The sequence below is a fragment of the Canis aureus genome, chromosome 32 (assembly GCF_053574225.1).
Source record: "Canis aureus isolate CA01 chromosome 32, VMU_Caureus_v.1.0, whole genome shotgun sequence".
NCBI lineage: Eukaryota > Metazoa > Chordata > Mammalia > Carnivora > Canidae > Canis > Canis aureus.
This window is the reverse complement of record NC_135642.1, coordinates 6,855,447-6,878,767: the sequence shown is the minus strand read 5'-3', so window position 1 is coordinate 6,878,767 and position 23,321 is coordinate 6,855,447. Positions and strand designations below refer to the sequence as shown.

The window sequence follows — 23,321 nt, the reverse complement described above, 5'->3', positions numbered from 1 at the left end:
AAGGAAATACTGAATTTTAGCACTTTTCTCCCGCCCCCCCCCCCGATGTGTTTGAGAAACTAAGAAAGCAAGTGAACCTCCTCAGAAGAACTGGAGCAAACAAATTCCCAGGGGATGGCCTGGCTTTGGCACTCTGCAACTTTGACAAAGAGGAAGTTGCTCTGAGGATATGCCTCTTTTGACTTCAGAGTTATCCTTTTGTTCAAGAAAAAGCTAAAGGCTCGAATATGAACCTATGACCGCCTACTGGACTACTGTCCTCCTGAAACTATTGCTATTTAACAGCCAGGATAATCTTTTCCAATGGACAATGCAGTCATTCAAGATGTCTATTTGCCAGCAGACAACTCTAAAACAGCTTTCAACTGTGGAAAGACTGATTTCTAATCATACATTACATTTCGTAAACTTCTTGACTTCACTCTGTTCCTTCTTTTTCTCTCTGCTCTAATTCCTTATCTGAGTCCTATCTTTTTAATTCGGCTACATATTTTGAAAGCACAGATGACGATGATATCAAAGCGCCCATGGCAACGTGAGCTCTTTTACAGTGTTGAGACGCCAAAGCGGAACACATTTACTTACTGTTTTACATGCATGCCTGTAGAAACTGCTGAGGAAAAGCAAACATGCCTTGGCCTCAGAGCAAATGGTTTCTCTTGAGAATAAAACAGAAAAATTTACTAAATCTCACACGAATATTGCAACACTGACCACCAGCCTCCTTAAAGAGTGCAAGCAAACAACTGTGGTTACTACATTAAAGATGGGATCTAACGTATTTCATGTATGACATGAAAGCTATACTACCTTCATCACAAAGTCACGGAAAACGCTGACAACTAAAATTTATGACTCCCCTCAGCATAGCTAATGCACAGCAGCAGCTTCGGCCCCTCTGAGGTGGGCCCCCTTTTCTTGAAGCAAGAATTTCTTTTTTTTTTTTTTTTAAGATTTTATTTATTTATCCCCAAGAGACACAGAGAAAGAGGCAGAGACACAGGCAGAGGGAGCAGCAGGCTCCCCACGAGGAGCCCGATATGGGACTCAATCCCAGGACCCCAGGATCACGCCCTGAGCCAAAGGCAGACACTCAACCAGAGCCAACCAGGTGCCTTCTGAAGCAAGAATCTTGAAGAAATATTAGATATTTGACATCCACCCCGGAAACCAAATTTCTGTTTGGCCTGACACCAATGTACCCTTGTTGATGGCCTCTTCTGAACATGCTGTTTTCTGCAACACAGAGATATTCATTTTACACATGGAGGAAAGGAAAACTTAATAGAGGGTTAAGTCCAATCAAGGGGCCAGAAATCTAAAAACATAGTCATGTCATTGCTTTGGGGGTTTCAAAGATGATCATGCTTGCGTGATAGTCATGACTCAAGAACATGGCTGCGTTTAGCAAAATGCAGGATTGGCCTTCACGTCCCTTTCATCTGCATTTTAATTTGACTGGCAGTTGGAAGTGGGGCAAGATGTTGGCGCCTGTCGAGGCAGAGACGACAGCACTGTCCGTAGGCTCTCAGAACTCTTGGAAATTGTGGCTAGGCAGGAGGAAACGGTTTGTTTCTAGAGTTTGTTCATTTGCACCTAATGAACTCCTCTCTTCATGCATTTGTAAAGCTCATTTTCCTTGTAGGCTATTTCCTCTGCCTACTGCTCGTTTAATTTTCTAGTACTTTTAGAATCGGCACCAGCAAAATCTATCTTGGATCTTTGTGCTGAAAATGAGAATGGCTCAGTATATTCTCACTCATCCCTTTTTAAGAGGGAGGCATAGCCAAGCTGACTAATCTGGTCAGGTGGCAAAACCAAAAATCTCTGCCAGGGACCAGAGCCACTGATTACTGGGTGAAGTGGGTGGTTCCTTTCTGCTGTCAGTTAAGAGCAAGAAGAGCAAAGAGTAGGAGTAGGTGAAGGGTAGAACAGAAGACTTCTGAGGTCTCTCCCAATTTCTGAGGCACTTTTCATAGTTGGAGGTCAGTCCCTCCTCCCCACTTGCCCCATGTCTATAGAATCCTCTCAGATCTGAGGAAAGACGTAATAAGTTGCTTAGGTGTTTGGAATAATTGGTTTACTCTTGTTGTAAGGCTAAAAAGGATCACATTGTTCCTTACTTCCATAAAGTGGTTCAGGATCAGAGAAATGGAGGAGATGCAGACAGTGCCATGACGCAATGCACGTCAATCACTTCTGACTGCTTCTGTACTCTTTGAGGAGAAATATTTCCAAGTCTTGAGCTCCCTATGAATCTTGATTGCTCAAGGATATATAGTCTCAAAAAATGGGGCCAAAAGAATGGCTCATAAGACACCATGCTAAGTAAAATAAGCCAGTCATAAAATGAAAAATGCTATCTTGATTCCACTTACATGAGGTATTTAGTGTAGTCAAAGTCACAGAGATGGGAAGTAGAATAATGGTTTCCAGGAGCCGGGGTGGGAGAACAAAACAGGGGAGTTATGATTTAATGGGTACAGAGTTCCATTTGGAGATGAGTGAGTTCTGAAGATAGACAATGGTGATGGCTTTCTGGTATGACTGCACTTAAACATAACAATAATAAAAAGGGACAGCTAGCCCCCCAAAAAGACTAAGGCCAACTCAGAGCCACTTACCTTTTCTGTGCATTCTCCAAGTGACTTTCTTCCATTTTATGCTCTTTTTTGGCTGTGAAAGATAAATTATTATTATTATTATTGTTATTTAAAGATTATTTATTTATTCATGATAGACACACACACACACACACACACACACAGAGAGAGAGAGAGAGAGAGAGAGAGAGAGGCAGAGACACAGGCAGAGGGAGAAGCAGGCTCCATGCCAGAAGCCCGATGCAGGACTCAATCCTGGGACTCCAGGATCGTGCCCTGGGCCAAAGGCAGGCGCTAAACCACTGAGCCACCCAGGGATCCCCCAGAAATTATTATTATTAAAACAGTATTCTCTTCCACCATATCTTTTGTGTAATCTTCTACTCTATTACACTCATGTATTATCAAAATAATTCTGAATTCAGGGGTTGGCAGCCCCTACCACATGTCCTGGAGATAGTTCTCAAATGGTTACATCTACCACCCTTGCTTTCATGGGAATAGCTGTGGCTAATGGGGGTCATATAATTTAGTGTTCTCAGTGGGACACTTCTGAGAATGAAAGAAGGTGACAGCTAATAATACACCTGGACAATAACATAAATTGGAACAATCCTGACCAGATTGGTCACGTAGTCACCCCAGCTACAGCTGGCCTCTTTGGGAGCTTTGGTGCGTACTTGGCACTCTCCCCACTTCTCCCCAAACATCAGAAACCCAGTACCATTTATAGCAGTTCTGCTCAGATTCCAACAAATTCACTGGAACACTTGCACATACTGTCTCTACACCCAGAGGCTCCTTTGGAGGTCTGGGGAAGCCTATGGTCTCCTTTTTCAGAATACTATCTTCAAATGCTTTGAAAAAAAAATATTTAAGACTACTAAGGAAATCCATGTAACTCTGAATTTATAGATTAAGAACCAGTGTTCCTTAGGAACTATTTATTTAGGAGGTTTCGTTTTTGGGTGGTGGTTTTACATATCTCTCTAATCAGAAAATGTTTTATATATGAAAATAAAACTTATTCATTTTAAAAATGTTTAGAAAAATAGTTAAATCATTTTCTATGTAAGTCTTGAGGCTCCTTTCATTTAAGGCTACAGTGATATAAAATGAACAGGAAAAGACAATCAGTCATATCTATTAGGGGCTCTGATGTTCATGAAAGATACTTCGTGAAAGATATTAAAGGATTTTAAAATAGCACTATTTTATTAAGCTTAGCTCTGCCATGTACTACCTGTGTGACTGTGGTCAACTCATGACCAACTGCAGTTATTGACTCATCTGTCCTATAAGAATAGCCCCAGTGACTACCTCATACAGCTGTTATAGAGATTGAATGATTGACAGCACATCAAGTGCTTGTCATGTAATACATGATCAACCAATAAATGACATGAAAGGTATTATCAGTACCTTATCATCATTGATTTTAAAATGTCAATTTTATCAAGTTACACCCTGCTCAAAACCTTCCAAATCTGGTCATCACTCTTGATATAACCTCTAACATCTTCACAATGTCCCATTAGGCCTCGCAGGTCTGCTTGCTGGCTCCTCTGTGATGTCACTTTCTCTTTTCCCAGGCTCATTCCTTTTCAGTCTCTCTGCCAGTTTGGTGATGCTTGAGCACACTGAGCATGCGCACTGGGTGAGGGGGATGGGAGGGTCCTTTGCACTTGCTGCCTCTCTGCCCTGGGACATTTTGCCCAACAGTCTTTGCATGACTGGCCCCCTTACTGTATTCAGGTCTCAGTAATACTCTCTGACTTCACTCAGTAAAAACCACCCCTTTCTGCACATCCCTGTCCCCTCCCCCAACTCTCTCAACCTCTGCACCTTACCTTTTCCCTGCCCAGCCTCTATCTGCCTGGCAGATAATTTGTTTTCTCAAGCATTCATTATATGACAATTGAATGTAAGCTCAAGGAGAGAAGCAACTTTATCTAGGTTGTCTTCTGCTGAGCCTTAAACATGGTAGGAGTGCCTATATATTAAATAGCTTATTTTAGCTGAAAACTGCATATATTGGACAAATATCCCTTAAAAAGAAAGATACTAGATTCCCTAAACATAGCACTTGATACTCAGAATACAAACATAGACTAAACAAGACTGTCAGGCTAATGTTGTATACCTTAAAGTCCAGCAAATGTTAGTGAACAAAAATGACTTTTTTTAAAAAAAGATTTTATTTATTTATTCATGAGAGAGAGAGAGAGACAGAGACAGAGACAGAGACACAGGCAGACTGAGAAGCAGGCTCCATGCAGGGAGCTCGATGTGGGACTCAATCCTGGGACTCCAAGATCACGACCTGGGCCAAAGGCAGGCACTAAACCGCTGAGCCACCGGGATCCCCGACTTTTTTAAATATTAAAATGATTCTGCTTTGATAACTATGCCATCTTTTTTTTTTTAATTTTTTTTTTTATTTATTTATGATAGTCACACAGAGAGAGAGAGAGGCAGAGACACAGGCAGAGGGAGAAGCAGGCTCCATGCACCGGGAGCCCGATGTGGGATTCGATCCCGGGTCTCCAGGATCGCGCCCTGGGCCAAAGGCAGGCGCCAAACCGCTGCGCCACCCAGGGATCCCTAACTATGCCATCTTAGGTAAGATCATAGTTATGGTCATCTTTTGCAGTATGATTTGTCCCCATCCTCCTAGTAGGAGTCTCTGTGAATTAGTCTCATTCTTAGCCAGTCAGACACAGTAAGTGACTTTTGTCTCTCCTAAACTACCGAGTCCTCCAAAATGTGAGACAAACAAGTAGTTTGTTCTTAGCCAGTGGTTCTTAACTATGTGCATGGCCAAACACAAGGGAAAATTCCTTTGAGGCCTGAGTGATCTTCCTGGAGCACCTCTGCTGTTCTCTGTCACCAGGTGGTTTCTAACTGGCTACTTCCAGGCCATAAGTAGATCGTAGCCCAGCTGTCTTTGCATATAAATTCACTGACAACAGATACCCTTTCTACATGGAATAAAGCATTCAATAAGATTTTCGAATAGCTCTCTAAATGTGGTTATTTGGAAAAAAACTAGCATGCAAAATGTAAAAAGAAGGGTTTCCAAGAGGCCCAATGCATATTGCAGAACTTCTGAGGGTCTGGGGGCAAGGAAAGAACCTTTGGGAAAATGAGAAGAACCTAGAGACCTTGATTTTTTCTAAGCAAGGAGCCTGTGTATAGACAGAAAAGGCAGCCACTTCCATGGTGTGATCTGGAAGCTCTATCAGCCTAAAAGATTTCTCCCGGCAAAATATGTGACATTTCCAACCATGTCATTATACACTTTAAGTCTTTGAAGTGCTCTAAGCATAACAAAAACACATTACTTGGAAAGAAAATGTTTAAAGACTGGAGTCACAAATTCAAATCCTAGTATCACCAGCCACTAAGGCAACTGTAGGCCAAGTATAAGAATCCTAATATTCTAAAACTCTATCCCTTGCTTCTCAACATTGGGACCAACAGTCTCAGTATAGGGAAGCTGACAGGCTGTGGTAGGAAAATGGGAAGGCCTACCCCATGTAGGGGAGGGAAAGCATTTGCCATTGTTATCAGATCTTCCTCCTTTTTCAGAGAAGCTAAGATTTTTAAATGGATGTTCTCAACTGAAAAACATTTTTTTCCAGATGTTCTATAGGACAAAGAGAACATTTCTGTTGACCATATCAGGTTCTGCAAGCTCTGACTTAAGCAATTAGTATTAACAGACATAATGACATAGGTGGGTTTGTTCTTCTGTTCCATGTACCAGACCCTATTCTGGGTGCTTGGGATACCCCAGTGGAGAAAACAAAGGTCCCCACAGAACTTTCATTCCAGTTGGGGAAGACAGACAATTAAACTGGAGAGAAAAAGATCCAGTGTAAATAATTTTTGGTAATGCATAGCAACAAAAATTTCCAGAGCACGGCTTGTTGCCTATAGGAGATTACTATGGATTACTGAATTAGGGTGCCAGGCCCCCACAGCATGCTACAGAGGTACCAGGCACCCAAAAGGGAGACAATGTCTAAACTGAAGATGACAAGTGTCACGTGTAAATTGTCTTTACCCTACAGCTTTGACTAGCAGTGGCCCTGAATGTATGATGGGATTTACTTAGTCTTCTATTCTACAAAACCCCATGGACATTAGTATTTAGGCGGTTGTTGTTGTTGTTCTTCTTCTTCTTCTTTAGATTTTATTTATTTGAGAGAGTGCAAGCGAACACTAGTGGGGAGAGGGGCAGAAGGAGAAGTAGACTCCCTACTGAGCAGGGAGCCTGACACAGGGCTCAATCCCAGGATCCTGGGATCATGCCTTGAGCCAAGGGCAGACACTTAACCAACTGAGCCACCCAGGTGCCCCAGGTGCTTCCTTTTTAGCTTACATTGTATGTGGGTATGGTGGGGGCTGGGTAGGCTTCTTAGAAGAGTAAATTTGGATGAGTTGTCAGAGACTGACATGGCACCAAAGGAAGTAAAAGGAGAAAATAACAGGCATCCCCAGCCTTGCCCTCTTCTCTTTCTGGCACAAGAGGCTGTCTCATTGTCTGCAATGAGTTAAATACAATGGTTTTCCAAATCTGAGTTGTAAAGTAGTTGCTTAGGATGATGACCTGACAGTCTCACTTTTTCAGATAGTAAAAGCAATCAGGAAAACAAATCAGAGTACTAAAAGTGAGAAGCTTCTCTCAACATCAATTCTGTCTTCCAAACGTCTTTATTAAGACGTGGACACACTGTGTCACACAGTGTGGACACACTGTGATGATGGTGAACTTCTGGATGTCCTTGGAGAAAGGTGAGTGGCAAGTGTGCTCAGTGACCTACCTACACATACTATAATTTCTCTGTAATTGGTAGAACTGTGTTGCTTTTCTTGAGCTTCAACTTTCTCCATTAAAGAACAATGTTTATTTTTCATAATTCTATGTCGCAGGCAGAAAGCAACATGCCTTCTATGGAAGATATTTATTCGTTTAAGAGGTATTTATGTGGATTTTATTTAATGCAGCCTTTCTGAATAAAGACCATTTGCTTTTGTGTAAAGCTTTAATACCTTGGAATATTGTTTCCTAGTTCATTTGATCACCATTGTCTCATTAGTTATCAAAAAGACACCCCGTAATAACCAGTGTGAAATTCCTTAGTACTGTGGCCTACCGAGTGAGGCAGAACTCAGGATGGATAATTCCAACTTTTAAGCCCATCTCTGCCACGTAAGTGTCAGGATAAGTCTCACATTTTGGTTTCCATCTCTGCAAAATGAAGATGATAATGTCTATGTGCGTGGAAATATGAAGGCTACATGAAGAGGGGCCAATGCTTGCTTGCATCAGAATCTCTTGAGTTGGCCTCTGGTGGCCCCATGTCATGTTGAGACTGCTGGGGGTTCAAGCTTCCAGTGGGATGGCAATTCCAACAAAACTATATGCAAGTGTAGCAGTGGAAAGAACTTGGGCTTTGTGTTGGGCAGGCCTGAGTTGACTTTGTGCTCTGTCACTTATTAACTGAAAGACCTTGGGGAAGTCACTTAACTAACTCCTCTGAGCCTTACCATTACGTTAGAATGATAAGATCTATCCTGCAAGCTGGTTGTGACCCTTGGAGCTACTGAACATGAGAGATCAACATAGTGACTAACGTGCCCTAAGAACTCAAAACTGACAGCCATTTATTATTTGATCGGCTAGAAGCAAACCCTAGTAGTCATTATTCCACCTGTCTGATTTTGGAATGAGTAATACAAAATTTCAAATTTCCTTTCTTAAGAATGTCTACAATCACCCTCAGTATAGGATAGTTTTGCATGTGATCATTTTCGAGTCAGATCAGGTGTCCTCTGCTCTGATCCTCACTGTTCTCCCATTTCACTTCCAAAACCGATGTCTTTACCATGGCACCTAAGGCTTGTCTCTAGGAGGGTGGTTTCTATGTTGGACCTAAAGTCATTATATTTGCTGTTTAAGCCCATTTTATTTTATTTAAGCCTCAGGAAAAAGACAGAAACTGATTGATAATTTTGAAAATTTACCCGGGAGTCAAGGGGGTAGGTATGAGGAGCTTATGATTTTTTTTTCCCACTTCATCATTATTGAATTATCAATCTTTGACCTGATGAACTGAATCACCTCTCATATACTCAGGGAAAGACAATGACGTAGGGATCTACTTCAAAAAGGTAGTTTTCTGAGAGCAAAGCCTCCTGCTCTAAGCTCTCGGCTCTGTGATCTATAATGGGTTCCTTGCATGACATAGGAAACCCAGTTCTCCGCATTGCAGCTGAATTGCCAACCTAAATGGCAAACTGGATTACGCCGCTGCTGTGCTTATGTGTTCAGGAGCTTCCTCTCTATCCAGGATGAGGTACACTCACATTACACAGTAAGCCCTTAAACAGCCTGGCTCCTGTTACTTCCTGCTACATGTGCCATGCTCCTGTCAAGGGGACTCCTCACTGTTCTTGTCACCCAACCTGTTTTCTTGCACCTTTCTTCTTGGGGACCACTGTTTCTTCTGCTTTGCATTCCTCCTCCTTCTTGTCTTCTCCTCCCAAACAGCCTCACTGGAAACATCTTTTCTTCCTTCAAAAGCCAAGCTTTAACATTATATCTTTCATGAAGACCTCTACCCATGCCTTTCCTTCACTGAGTGGTGAGCTGCTCTTTCTGTACAGTTCCACGCTGTGTTCACATATGTGGGGGCACAGTATGGACATCATTTACTGGCAGTCTGCTTTTCCTACTAGACTTGGTGCTTCTTGAGGGCAGCAACCAAAATCTACTTCTTTTTTTAAACTTATTTTATAGGGTTTATTTATTTGAGAGAGAGAGAGAAAGAGAAAGAGAGCATAAAAGGAGAGGGAGAAGCTGACTCCCTGCTGAGCAGAGAGCCTGATTTGGGGCTTGATCCCAGGATCCTGAGGTCATGACCTGAATTAAAGGCAGATGCTTAACCAACTGAGTCACCCAGGTGCCCCCTAAAAATCTATTTCATAAAGGAATTTCAAAATCTGTGTGCCTCAACTTTAACAAACTAGCAAGTACTCCTCTTATTTGACAGGTGAATGAAGTGACAGGAAGGGACCCACACTAGCAGATCATAGTCCCTGCTCATTACCTCCCTACTGGGGGATCAGAGCCCATTTCCTCCCACAGCAATTTCTGATCTTTGCTTTCTTTTTTCAACAAATTAGAAGGGAGTCCAATAGAATCACACAGCAAGAGAGAACGGATTTCCATCCAGATCTTATTTAGAATCATAGATCACGGATACAAAAAACATTGATCCTTGAGTTTGTCTGTATCAGACTGCAATTTTTAAAAGTATTATGAGAAATATAATGTTTTTATAAACAAGATGACACTTCCAGAAAATATTTGGACTATGAATACTTGCCAACTAAATGTACCGAAATTTTCAAGGTTTTATCCTCAAGAGGGTGATATTCATGCACTGAAAGTGGCCAAAGAAGGACATCACTTTTCAAAGAAAGTGGAGGTTTTATGCCAAACATAATTAAGTCATATTTATGGATACCCATCTGGGAGGTAGTAAAGTGTGGAATGAGGGCAAGGGATAAAGGTTGGAATATCTTCCCAGTATTCTTTACACAGTCTATTACACTTTAATATACCATGGTTTATGGACCTGACATGGTTGGTATAAACCAACAGGACACACAGTAAAGAAGCTGTTTTTATTACAGCTCTACAAATAGAGGAGCCAGGTGATGCTAACAAGGAAACAAAAGGACTGTACTGCACTTCGCGTGCTATCCATCTGATGTGAACATGGCAGTCATTTTTCATTTCTCAGGAAATCACCCTGTCGTGCACTTTCCAGGAGAAAAAAAATGCTTTCACCAATGGAGCCAACAGCACACTGACACTGGAAAGAGGGATGACTTTTTAACATTTGCAGAGGGAAAATATTTGTAGGTGGAACCACTGAGTTACAGCGAGAGGAGTATCTTATATTTACATTTTTCCTCCTGATATGCTTGCCCATGAAGGATGCTACCCTCTTATCTAAACTTCTTGTTTTATTGACTTTTCCTGGTTGTGGTTAAATTAGAAGGATGATTATTTCTGGTCTGCCATAGATTTTACATTTGTAAATAACTAGTTGGATGGTAAAGTTGAAGAGCATAAGGGGCCATCTGTGAGAATTTCTGTGTAAATTGGTATGAGGCTGGGTGAAGATATGCTATCAAGGTTCCTAGTATATGGCTATAATTTGATTTCCAGGTCACCTAAGGCTAAAGTGAAATAGACAACTCAGGCTTTTGATGAAAGTACTAAGCAAAAGATGCTGTATCAAAAGACTTTGAAGAGGCTTTTAGAGTCATAAAATCAAAGGAACCCAGATACAAGGAGTCTTAAAAGTCATTTAGTCCAACCCTTGGGCCGATGTTTGAGCTGGGATCCTCCTATGTTCAGACTTTCCAGATCTCATCTTTTTCATCATATTTATCTGCCATTTTCAGTTGCCTTTATAATTGAACTGAACTAAATATTTTTATGGGCATCAAAGAAAAACTAAATACTAGTATCACCTAACTTGGGCACCTGGGGCTTTTCTCAGCCAAGGTTCTTCCTCTGAGCTGCAGAATATGGAAGGTGATTTGATCAACTATTCTCTCAGTCTTCTCCACCTCATATATACATAAGTAGCACCATTCTAGATATGTCAGTTCATAACACATAATGATGGCCTTCAGGCCATAGGGCTCAATTCTTTCATATATGGTTGAAAACACGAAGTTCTGATGCAATCAAGCTTACAAATAACATGATTATATGTCATTTACATTTTTATATTTCAAAACCCAGGCATAATATTCAAATGCCTCATAAAATATCTTACTGGTATAAAAATTTGAATTAGAAAAATCTCCCTGGTTCTACAATGAAAAGAATCTATGATTCTTTTATATTCTGGGATGATTGTAGTAATTACTTGTGAGATCATAATAGAATTTTTTCTTTTTTAAAGATTTTATTCATTCATGAGAGACACACACGCAGAGAGAGAGAGAGAGAGGTGCAGAGACACAGGCAGAGAGAGAAGCAGGTTCCATGCAGCGAGCCCGATGTGGGACTCAATCTCAGGTCCCCAGGATCAGGTCCCGGGCTGAGGGCGGCACTAAACTGCAGAGCCACCAGGGCTGTCCTAATTCTTTTTTTTAAGATTTTATTTATTTATCCATGAGAGACACACAGGGAGAGGCAGAGACACAGGCTGAGGGAGGAGCAGGCTCCATGCAGGGAGCCCAATGTGGGACTCAAACCCACGACTCCAGGATCACACCCTGAGCCAAAGGCAGACGCTCACCACTGAGCCAGCCAGGTATCCCAAGAGATCATAATACAATTCTAAGTCCTCATCAGATTAAGCATCTGGTTTGTTCTCTATAATAATTATTACAAAAGCAAATATTTTGTCCATTTGTAATTCTAGAAGGTAATCAGAGTGCAATTGGGTCTAAATGAAATAAATATATCTATAGTTTACAACTCATCCCACTGTAAAAGCTTTACAACTTCTTTTTCTCTAATATAGCTTTATCTTAGATGAGACTTTTACCCTCACAGTTAAGTTTTTAGCCACTCACAATTTAGACACAACACTCAGCCTTTAGACTGTATGAAGAATTCTGCTCAATCTTCTTAAAGGCAACCATTTACTTAGCTTTTAATAGTCTACGATCTTTTCCCCTCTGCTTCTGTATAGTCTAGTGAAGTCCTTCAATTCTGTACAACAACCTGTACACAGCAATTTTTTTCGGCATCAAGGTGATACGGATGCAATAACTTAAGAAAGTTTGTAAGACAATATAATCTGTAACCTAGTCCAACAATTTAATGTTATAGAAATGAGAAAGTGAACACCCAGGTTGATGAAATGACTTTCTTGTATCCAGGTCTCTTGATTCATAACCCAGTATAGTTTCCAATGCCCCCTACTGCTTCCCAACAGGCTATATTTTTCTCTAGAATTCTCAAATGTTTAGGTGATATCTTGAAGCTGCACTATACCACACATTTTTCATAGGAGTATATACATCAGAGAGAAAGTGCCAAGATGGAATTTCAGCTTTCATTCTAAATTTCCTGACTCTTGATGCTTTAAAACAGACCATGGAGGTAAAATTTTAGAATGATCCAGTGAGAGGCTCATTAGCATTAATGGGAGTCAGGTGGCTGCATTCTCGAACAGGGCCTGAAATTCTCCATATTATCTCATCTTGTAGGCCCATATATACCTTTAACTTATCAGCATTAATAGAAGTGACACCTCTTTTGAAAAAATGCTTTTATTTGAAGTTATTTTTTCACAAATACTTCTAAACAAATATAATTTTCACTTAGAGAATACACCTAACTCCTGTTTCCTGTAGTGTCTACCCTGTCTCCCTGCCATCTCATTCCCAGGAGGGAGGCTCATCCCTACCATAATACTTTAGAATTTTTTCAAGGGTTATGTGGGATAGTGAATTCTCTGGTCTCATCATTCAAGGAAAAGACACCAAATGAAAGAAACATCATTTAGGAAATCTTAGGAATTGCAAAGAAGTTGGATTTATAAAAGGGTTGCCCCCATTTTGCTTCATCAAGAAGCTTGAGGACATTTCAATGACAATGGGGTTCAGAGTCACAAGGCTCTAAATAACCATTTGGTGATATGAAGTGCAGGTATTTTAACACTGGAAGTTCTCCTTTCCCAAACAACCTGTTGTATTTTGATATTAGCACCAGTCTAAAGGTATATAATTTCTGGAAGGCATGGGCTATGCTTTTTAAAAAGTTTGTATTCAAAATGCTTAGCACTTGAGACTATAAACCTAGTGTTTATAAATAAGTAATTTGTTGCTTCATTGATTGGTGAGAATGACTACAAAAGCAGCTGCTAGTTTGAATTTGTAAGCAAGTTCATGAGCAAAGTCGTAACAGGCTCTGTGCTCATTTTCCTCTTTGATTTAAAGTAGTGCTCTTCAAAAGCATCGGCCTCATTTTTAAAAAAAGTTTCATAGCATTTTAGCACTTGATTTTCAACAGATACTCCTTTAAGCACTGCACTAACAAATGGAAAAAAATTGGCACCAACTGGCATCTTTGGGTTTCCTATAACTGCCTCTGATGCCTATCTCTGTTACTTAGAGTCATCATTTGATTCTTCATATCTCAACCTATCTGTAAACTGGATAAAATGAAGACTTACAGCTGAGAACTAGCTAGAAGAAACCTAAGAAATTCCCAGCGTAAACCTCTCCTATAGTTTATAAGTGAGTGAAGTTAAATAATAGGGGACTGAATAAATATTGGATTTTATGATAATAGAACAGTGTACTGAACTATGATCTCTTCAGCCCACCAGTCACAGCTAATGGGATCTGAGGGGCAGTCAGTCCACTGGCTGATCAGTTGGTGAAGCAGTTTAACACACTTGACTGGAATAATCAGGCTGATGGTCGTGGTGGCAATGATGATTATGATGATGAAGAAGATGAACATTCATTGAGCACTCAGTATGTCAGATAATGTGCTCAGGGATTTACATAGATAATTTAATCATTCCAACTCATAGCAGAGGAGTTCTACATTGTGGATAATAGTGGAAGCAAAACTTCAAATTGCTCCATTACTTTCCAGCTATTGGCCGTGGGCAAGTGGTTTAACTTGGATAACAATGAGTTTTCTAATCTATAAATGGAGGTAATGATAGGACTTATATTAGACAGTTGTTATCATAATTATATGAGATGTTTGTAAGGTGCTCAGCCATCACACTTGGCACATTAACTCAGTAAACATCAATTATTGCAATCATTACCACCACTCCACAACAATTCCTAGTTGTCCAGTGACATTTGCCTGCTTGGGCACCCACCGTCTTGAGTAATTGAGCATCCTGTTCTTCCTTTAATAATGTATCTATCCCTACAATAAACTCCCCAAGACCTGAAGCAAATGTACTACATCCAAATATCCCACAAATCAGGTTTTCAAAGGATATCATAGAGAAATGCTACAACAGTTATAAGTGATAAAATTCAGAATACAGTGCAGCAAATATGGTGTGAATGGAAATTATGTTAAAATATTTATCACAGAAATAAATTATATATTCATTAAAAATACCAGAAAGTAATATACCAAAATATCATAGTTGCTATTTCTGTCTCTCTGGTTGATAGGCATTTTGTTTTTCACATGCCTTTAATTGCTTTTTGAAGAATTAGTATCATTTAATATAACCAGAAAAAGAAATACTGATGGTATTTGGAAGCAGCAGTGGAGCACGCTGAAAGTCAGTGACCTGCCTAAGGTCATATAACTAGTTTGGGGGCAAAAAGGAACTTGTCCCCTTACTCGGTATAGTTTTCATTACATCACATTGTTATTCTTTACATGTTCCTGCTTAAAAACTATAAAACTGCCATATAATCATAGGCTAGAAAATTAGAGAAGTCATAACTGGGAAAATAAGCATTCAGGTGAATAAGTTAAATTTAAAGGCTGGTCACCTACAATAAAGTCCTAAAGCTCTTTATTTATACCTTACACATACATACTCACAAATGTAAAATTTACAATTTCTATCTGGTAACCATCCCACATATTTTTATGAATTGTCTAGAAATATGTACAATATAAAAAATGATTTTAATCAATTTTAAAGATGAAAACTCAGATAAAAGCCATTAATGCATGATCAGAGAGCTTAACAGATTAAGATTGATTTTAACCAATCAAAAATGAAGAGAAAAAAAAGTCATACTCATATATCAGATAAAATATTACATGGCACCTACCTATAGCTTTACAAAGGAGATTTCCTCTGCATCTAGATCTATTTATACGAAACCACTTACATCTTTGTAGCATAAGACATTTGTTAAATAATTGAAGCTCTCCCTTTGGAAAAATTAGTATTCAGATATTTAATCATGAAAAGAAATGGACCACTAGAATTTCCATAAGTAATCATAGAATGCTCATTGCTATCTTTAAACTGGTCTTCTTTTAGAGCCCTGGCAAAAGCTAAGTGCCCTTGGGAAACCAGGTTTTTAGAGTGATTGAAAAACTGAAAAAATTTGAACAATCCTGATATCTGTTATTGCTTTGACTTTCAAAATAACTTTACCTAATTTTCTTTCTTATGGTCAAGAATTTGTCATAGCTGGGGATTTAAATTGGTCCGCTGGAAATGGTACCAAAGAATTACCCTAACTTCAATAGCTGTGATGCTACAAAGAATCTTAGGTGCAGGGAAGGTAGTGATAGTGCATTTCTCAGGAGATATGTCCAAGAAAGAAAAGTACTGGGAGAATGAGGATTCCCAAAGAAGACACTGTAGAAGGTATTTTTCCACATTGAAGCACATTTAATTTGCTCCGTTAGAAGTTATGCAGAAGGGCTATTAGCACAAGTGATCATTATCGGAGTCAGTAAAAAGAGACAAAGAAATGAGGTTTGGTTTTAAAACTGACCACACAGCTTAGAAGTCTGCTGGGGTAAATATACTGTTGGTGAGCTTAATAAAATTTGAGGTGGCACCTCTGGAGTCACCTTTCAACAATAATTGTCATCCTCCTTTTCCCCTCCTTTTAATGAATTTTTATAATTTCCCCCAGATTTTAAAATAACTCATTGTAGAACATACAGATATATGAGGGGAAAATATGAAAAAAAAAACCCATAGACATAGTGCAGAAGGCTTTCTTATGTAATGCTTTTGCTAATATTTTGATTCATTTCCATAAATGTAGGTGTATATTTATAATCACAAAGCCATTTGTGCTGTTTTAGATAGTTGAGGTCATACTGAATATATCATTCAGTTTCTTGTTTTTTTCATTTAATCTGTCAAAGCATAGGTCAATTTTTAAAGAATACTTTTTAAAAAAAGATTATTTATTTATTCATGAGAGACAGAGAGAGAGAGGCAGGGACACAGGAAGAGGGAGAAGCAGGCTCCACGCAGGGAGCCTGACGTGGGACTCAATCCCAGGTCTTCAGGACCATGCCGCAGGCTCAAGGCGGCGCTAAACCGCTGAGCCACCAGGGCTGCCCTAAATGAATACTTTTAAAGATCTTTTATCATTTAGTTGGTAATGTCCGAAAGTAATTGAAAAACAAGCCTTTCTTTCATTGAATGAAGCCTATTCAAATAAAATAATTTTCTAGAAACCCAAGAAAGCCCCATTTCAAAATAATTTTCTGACAACATTTCTTCAATAAGATCTTGTAGGAAAAAAATGGTTATGAAGGACTATTAAAATATGATCAAATATAATTAAAGCAGGGTTTTATCTTTTGATTCAACTCAGAAATAATCTGTTGCTTTACCCTTCAATCTTCTGCTTTCCGTAGCTTAGAAGAGGCATGTTTTAGATGGCCCCAAGCATTAAAATCATGTCTTATGCTGCAAAATAAGTTAAAATTTCTTTCCGCAATGCTTAAACCTAATAAGTCTGTTCTATATTTGGAAAACACAAGATAAAGAAAATATTCTTAACAGGAAAAAATACTGAGGGTCAGTATACTTTGAAGCAAGTGTGAGGTCTCTGAATATATAAGATACACACACACACACACCCTCAGTAGGAAATAGATCTCCCTTAGAATTTGAGAGAGGAGGAAACGTTCAAATATTAGGTAAATTGGAGAAGCGCCATGCCACTGTCTCCTTTAGGCAGGAACCTGAAGCTAATTGTGCAAATGGCATAAAGCTGATTTCAGAAAAAAAAAAAAAAGGAAAGCTCCTGAAACCAGAGGCTTGAAATGTTTTACTGGAGAAAAACCATAGCATTACCTCCTCCTGTGGGATGATAACAATGATTTATGAAGCTGAAGTCATTTCTTGTGATTGCGCTTCGGGGAGATTGGTTTCACATGATCTGCAAAGCCAGGCAATGCAAGGCGAAGAACCGGCCCACATGTTCCACTCAGGCTGGGATCTGCCCTCTTCAAGGGGATTCCAGAGCTCCACGGAGGGGGGGAAAGCTGTTGCTTTCTGCTCCATGAACCACCTTCTCCCCTCTCACAAGCTCATTAGGTGTACACACGGCTCTCTTATTCTCTCTCCTTTTAAAAGTATTGCTAGTCCTGCATTGTAAATGCACAGCAGGATAGTAGCAAAGCCGAGATTAATTCCCCATGGATTTATATGGCTCGTTCTCACCCACGATGACTTGCACCATTTCAAAGGTGCTTATGCTGCTGTTTTTATGGCTGGTCACTAACTTTATTCTGGCATATGGCTGTTGGCGCCATGACACGGAGTGAACAGTTTATACCTGAATTAAAGTGGATATTTGACAGTTTCTGTCAGAAAGTTCAGAGCAAAGAATCTGTGGGACAAGATTTATTGCATATTTTATATGGGATACATCTGTTTCTTTGCTAGCTTTGGTCCTTCCCTTAAAAAAATTTAAAGAAGTTTCCTACAGAAGTATAATGACTGACAGGGAAAAAAAAAGAAAGCCAAAGCAGAAGAGAAATATGGCCAAAAGTTGGGTATTTAGAACTTAGTTTTAAAAAACAAACCAAAAAAAAAAAAAATAAACAAAATACACTTCTCATTCTGAAGAGGAAAAATGACTCAAGAGTCACGAATAAAAGCTCAGTGAAACAATGCGGTTATCATTGGCAATTATTTTATGGCTGGCTTAATGCCACTCATATAATAAAGCTAAAAATTTAAGTGCATAACCTACCATTTTCTGCAGACCTGAAACAGGACTGGAAAGAATAATCTGCCTTTGATGTACTTTTTAAGATTTCACCATCCCAAATGGTGAGGTAAGTAAGCCCAACCACATCAGCATTAAACAGAAAAAAATTATAGATATTTAGACATTTAAAATCGATATGCCTCAAGATAAACACAGAAAATTTCCAACCCAAATCCATCAAGACAATGTGAAGGGTGCTTATAAACATCTCCATCTAAAAATTTCTTGTCCTGTAGCACATGAGCACTATCGTGGAGATTCATAATTACTTGGGCTCAACCTGGAACCTGAATGACAGATAAGACAAGCTATTTTTTTTTTTTTTTTGGTGACAGCTATGGGAGAGCCTTTGATTCTGAATATTGCAAAACTGAAAATAAAACATTCACTCTTAAAGAGTTTTAATTACTTTAGGTTATAGGCATTCTTTTTGTAAAACTATTAAGAATTACAGGTAAAGCTCCTTTGTTGGTGGCCTTCTGCACCCCATCCTCTGCCTCCCCCAACATACATCCTCATCCTCCCCCAAGACCCAACGACTGTTACTGGTTTGAAGTATGTCCTTCCAGAACTTCTCCCAAGTGTCCCTGTGCAAATGTGCAAGGTTTTTCTAAGTCAGACATGTGGAAGTACACTTGCTTGCTCATCAAGGATGTAAAGCTTTAATTTTAGTCAAGACTATCAAGTAATCCTCCATGGTGAGAGTAACATTTTATATTCTTCACAGCCAATAACCGATAAGACCGAACTATAATTTTTGCTAATCACATAGATTTTGGTACAAATCTCTACTGCCTACAGTGCAGATATCTTTCTATGGTTTTGCTTATCTTTTGACTTAGTTTACAATATCTTTCATTCACAAATTTAATCTTCATATATAGACATATGCATACATATATATTTTTTCTCTTTTGCCTTTTGTCTTTTTATATGTAGGTCATTAATCATTTGGCATTGTGTGGGGTAGAACACTTTTTTGGGGGGAATGGATCAGCACTATTCAAATAGCATTGATGTCCTAAAAGATAATCAGAGTATGCAAATAATGGCAGTTTTACCTTGTCCTCTGTCACATTTTTTTAAAAGATTTATTTATTTATCATGACCTGAGCGAAAGGCAAATACTCAACCACTGAGCCACCCAGGCACCCCGGCTTAGAATATTTTCAATAAACCCCTCTTTGTAGCTTAATATAGCAGGGTCAATTTCCACTGTTTACCATTAAAAAAAAACCCAATTGATACTTTCAGGTATAACAGCAATTCCTGAATTAGAAATTAAAATTAAATTTAGTGCTTGCAAGAGGCACTACAGTATTATGGCTACACATTGTCAGTAGCAAATCTGCACATATAGGCCAGCATTCCACTGTCTTCAGCTTCTAGATTGTGTGGCTCTGTCACATTTAAAACATGTTATTTCTTTTCCCTTCATGCTGCCTTGGCTAGGGCTTTCCATCTCTCGGTAAAGTTGACCCATTCCTGCTTATTGTGAGTACAGATGTATTTGGATATATTTCCATCATATTTATTTTTTCACTTTTATTCACCAGGTTTTCTAGCTCTTTCCTGTTCCCCCTTTCCTGACTTTTGTTGGATTCACCAATTGCCTTTGGTCATTTTTCTGTACTGGTTTGAAAATGTAAATTCTAACTTTCTCAATGGTGAATACATTTAAGTTTCAACACCCATAACACAAACATCTTCAATTCTAAGAGTATCTAGAGTTAATTATAGCTCTACACTCTTAACTTTGAGCAACATAAGAATGGCTTGCTTCTCCCTTCCTCCTGGCCAAATCTCAGGACCACATTCTATGCCACATTCTGTGTTGCTATCATCTGCAGCTTTACTTCCAGATTACCAAAAAGAATTTATGACTAATATTTATGCATCATTTTATGAATGTATTTATTCATCACGCATTTTGCCACTCCACTTCCTCCTGGATTCATTTTCTCATTGAAGGAGTACAACCTCAAGAGAGGATTTATGAGTAATCAACTTCCTAGGCTCAAAAGAATTTACTTTTCCCTTTTATTTTCATGATGGTTTGGCTAAATGTAGAATTCCAGCTTGAAAAATATTTTTCTTCAGAATTTTCCATTTCATGCTCCATTGTTTTCTTACACCCAGTGTTGTTGCTGAGAAATTTGTTACATCGCTCTCAGAATTTTTCCAAATCCTTCTTTCTCAAATTTGATAATAAAGAGTTAAGAGTATGTACACATGTACATTTATCATTTGGTGCTTGAGGAGCTCTTTCAATAAAATATGCAATGTCTTTCTCTTCATTTCTAGGAAGTCATCTTATATGGTTTAAGTATTTCTTCCTCTCTTGTACTAAATAGATGTTGGATTAAATAGATTGAATTTCTAAACCACTTTTTATATCTTCTCATTTCTCCATGCTTTCCATATATTTCTCTCTTTATACTATATTCTAGAAGATTCCCTTGATCTATCTTTGAATTCACTACTTTGTCTCAGTGATGTCTATTTTACTACTCTGTGTAATTACTGATTTTTTAAAGAAAAATTTATCAACCAAAATTTTCATTTCTATGTTTTCTCCTGGATCCTTTCATATGGAGTGGTGGGTGGCCTGTGGTAATTATCTGAGATTATAAAACATATTTTCTGAAGACTTGCTCTGCCTACAAGTGTATTTTCTCAAGTGTAAGCTCTGCTTGTTGAGTTTGTCAACTTTCCTCAATTATGGATCCCAGATAGTAAGCCAGTCTTTGTAGTTGAATCTCACCATTAGGTACGCAAGTGGGATATTATTCTAGTTGTTTGGGGAAACATAGAGGAGGGTCAGAATATTTCATGAGGCAGGGTACTCCGTCATATCCCAAGACAGCATTAGCTACCCAAGAAGCTTCTGGGGCCTCTCCCACCCAGAAGCCCCTTTCATGGCCCTGTCTTAGAAACAGATACTTTTCTATTATAGTTGTAAACTCCAGGGTGTGGTCATAGGTGCTGCCTCTGCAAAATTAGACTCCCCCAAGTGTTGTAATTCTAAAGAGCTGCTTAAATTTCAAAATTCAAAGTTTTGCATTTCTCTCCCCACAGATTTATGATGATAAGATAGATCATGCAGGTTTTCCTAGATTTTAAAACCAAACACAAAACCTAAGTAGCAATCTCACTATTACTATCACAAAGTAATGATGTGGGGATATAAAAAAATTCGTATTAACCACTTGAACATGAAGATCTATTTTAAAGCAGCTATGTGGAAACAAAGCCACCCAGATGGCACACAGAAGTCTAGCCATAAAGATGGTACAGAATGTTTTACAGGTAACTTTCACATTTTCAGAGTTTTATTCACAGATCGGGCTTCTCTGAACTTACAAGAGAGAGGCACAGTGCCTGGAACATGCTACTGCAAAAATAGTGGAAGGCCATGTTAGAGCTGTGTGCCCCTGCTAGAAGCCATGTGCTATGGTTTTTATAGTTCTATAAAATGGCATCTGTGAATAAATAAGATTTTATTTAAGTGCTAGAAGCCACACACAGTTGGAGAACAAGGGCTTGGGGATGGCAACACATGCCATCACCAGCAGATACCATATTGCAGTCATGGGGAGGGCTGGGTGTAGGAGTATGAGCAGGAGTAAGGAAGAAATTTTTTATTTCCTGTGTCACTTTATTAATGATCATATTAAATAAATGTAAACGTAATTTGAGAAGGGACATCTCCCATCTCCTTCATGTCATGAAAGGCAAGTCTACTTGGGCGGGACCTGGAATTCTACAGTGATTTGCAGAGGCTCAGATTCTTACGTAGTTTCATTACTTCCAATGTATCAGACACTACTGATGCATTGGTTACATGTAGGCAATGCTTTACAGTTTTTCACACATTTTCAGAAACGGTGTTTTTATTACTGTTATCATGAAAAACAAAGTACTTATCAGTGGCAAGCCAGGCAATATTGTCCATGTTTGATACTGGTTGATATCTCAAACATCCTCTCGCACTCTGAAGATATTCAGCTCCCTTAGGCTCTTCTCATTTCTGTCTTTATATAATCAGCTAGACACAGGCTACCATTCTTCTGCTGATGAATCTCATGTTTATACTGTCAAACTCCATTCTCAACAACCAGATTTCCATTTCTCTTGGTCTGTGGGACACCATGACATGAAAAACTGTCCAGCAATTCAAATTATCCCTGAGTCCCCCACCATAATACAAACATTTTCCTTCCATAGCCTTTTTTGGTTTGTTTTAAATTTTATTTAAATTCTAGTTAGTTAACATGTAGTGCAATCACGGTTTCGGGAGTAGAATTGAGTGATTCATCACTTACATACGACACTCAGTGCTCATCACAAGTGCCCTCCTTAATGCCCATCACCCATCAAGACTTTCATAATTTCCACAATGCCGCAACATCACCAGTCACTAAGATGATCAAAACCTGGAAATTATTTTTGGTGCCTCCCTTTGCTTCAATGCCAGAGTCAAAGTCATTACCGAATCCCTGTCTTTACTTCCAAAATACACCACATTTTTCTATCTCAATTTCCATCACTCTGGCCCAAAGTGCTATTGTTTTTCACCCGAGTTACTTTAATAACTTATACTTTTGCCCACTTCCATTTATTTTCTACATAGCAATCAGAATGAACTTTTAAAACATAAATGCAGTCTATTACTTCCATTTTACAAACTCTTCTAAGGCTTCCCACTGAATATTGAATGATGTAGAAATCCCTTTTCATGGCTTTTCATCAGTCCCCATGGCACTAGCCCATTCTGGTTTCTCAGTATGCCAAGCTCTCACTCACCTCAGGTCTGTCACCCATTGATATCCTTTTTGCTTGTGGTATTTTTCTTCCTACATTTCCCATGACTAGATCCTGTCCTGGCTTAAATGTCAGCATGGAACAGTGTCCTTCCCACTCTTTTAAAGCAGTTTTCTTAAAGCTCTGCTCCATACCAAACCTAAACATCCCATA

The 23,321-nt window shown here is 39.0% G+C and overlaps 1 protein-coding gene across 21 annotated transcripts in view; it reads right to left on the bottom strand.

Annotated features, from left to right (window-relative positions):
* Nucleotides 1-23,321, bottom strand: part of FMN1 (formin 1) — a 438,849-nt gene that overhangs the window by 56,526 nt on the left and 359,002 nt on the right. For 20 of the 21 annotated variants that reach the window (XR_013369929.1, XR_013369923.1, XR_013369924.1 and 17 more), the window contains one exon: nucleotides 2,625-2,676. Coding sequence is in view for 12 of the 21 variants with exons in the window: in XM_077880462.1 (XP_077736588.1) it covers nucleotides 2,625-2,676 (52 nt within the window). In the remaining 9 variants the exon portion in view is untranslated. Of the gene's footprint in view, nucleotides 1-2,624; nucleotides 2,677-22,277; nucleotides 22,484-23,321 lie in introns of those variants that run through there. The other variant, XM_077880470.1, reaches the window with a different exon arrangement.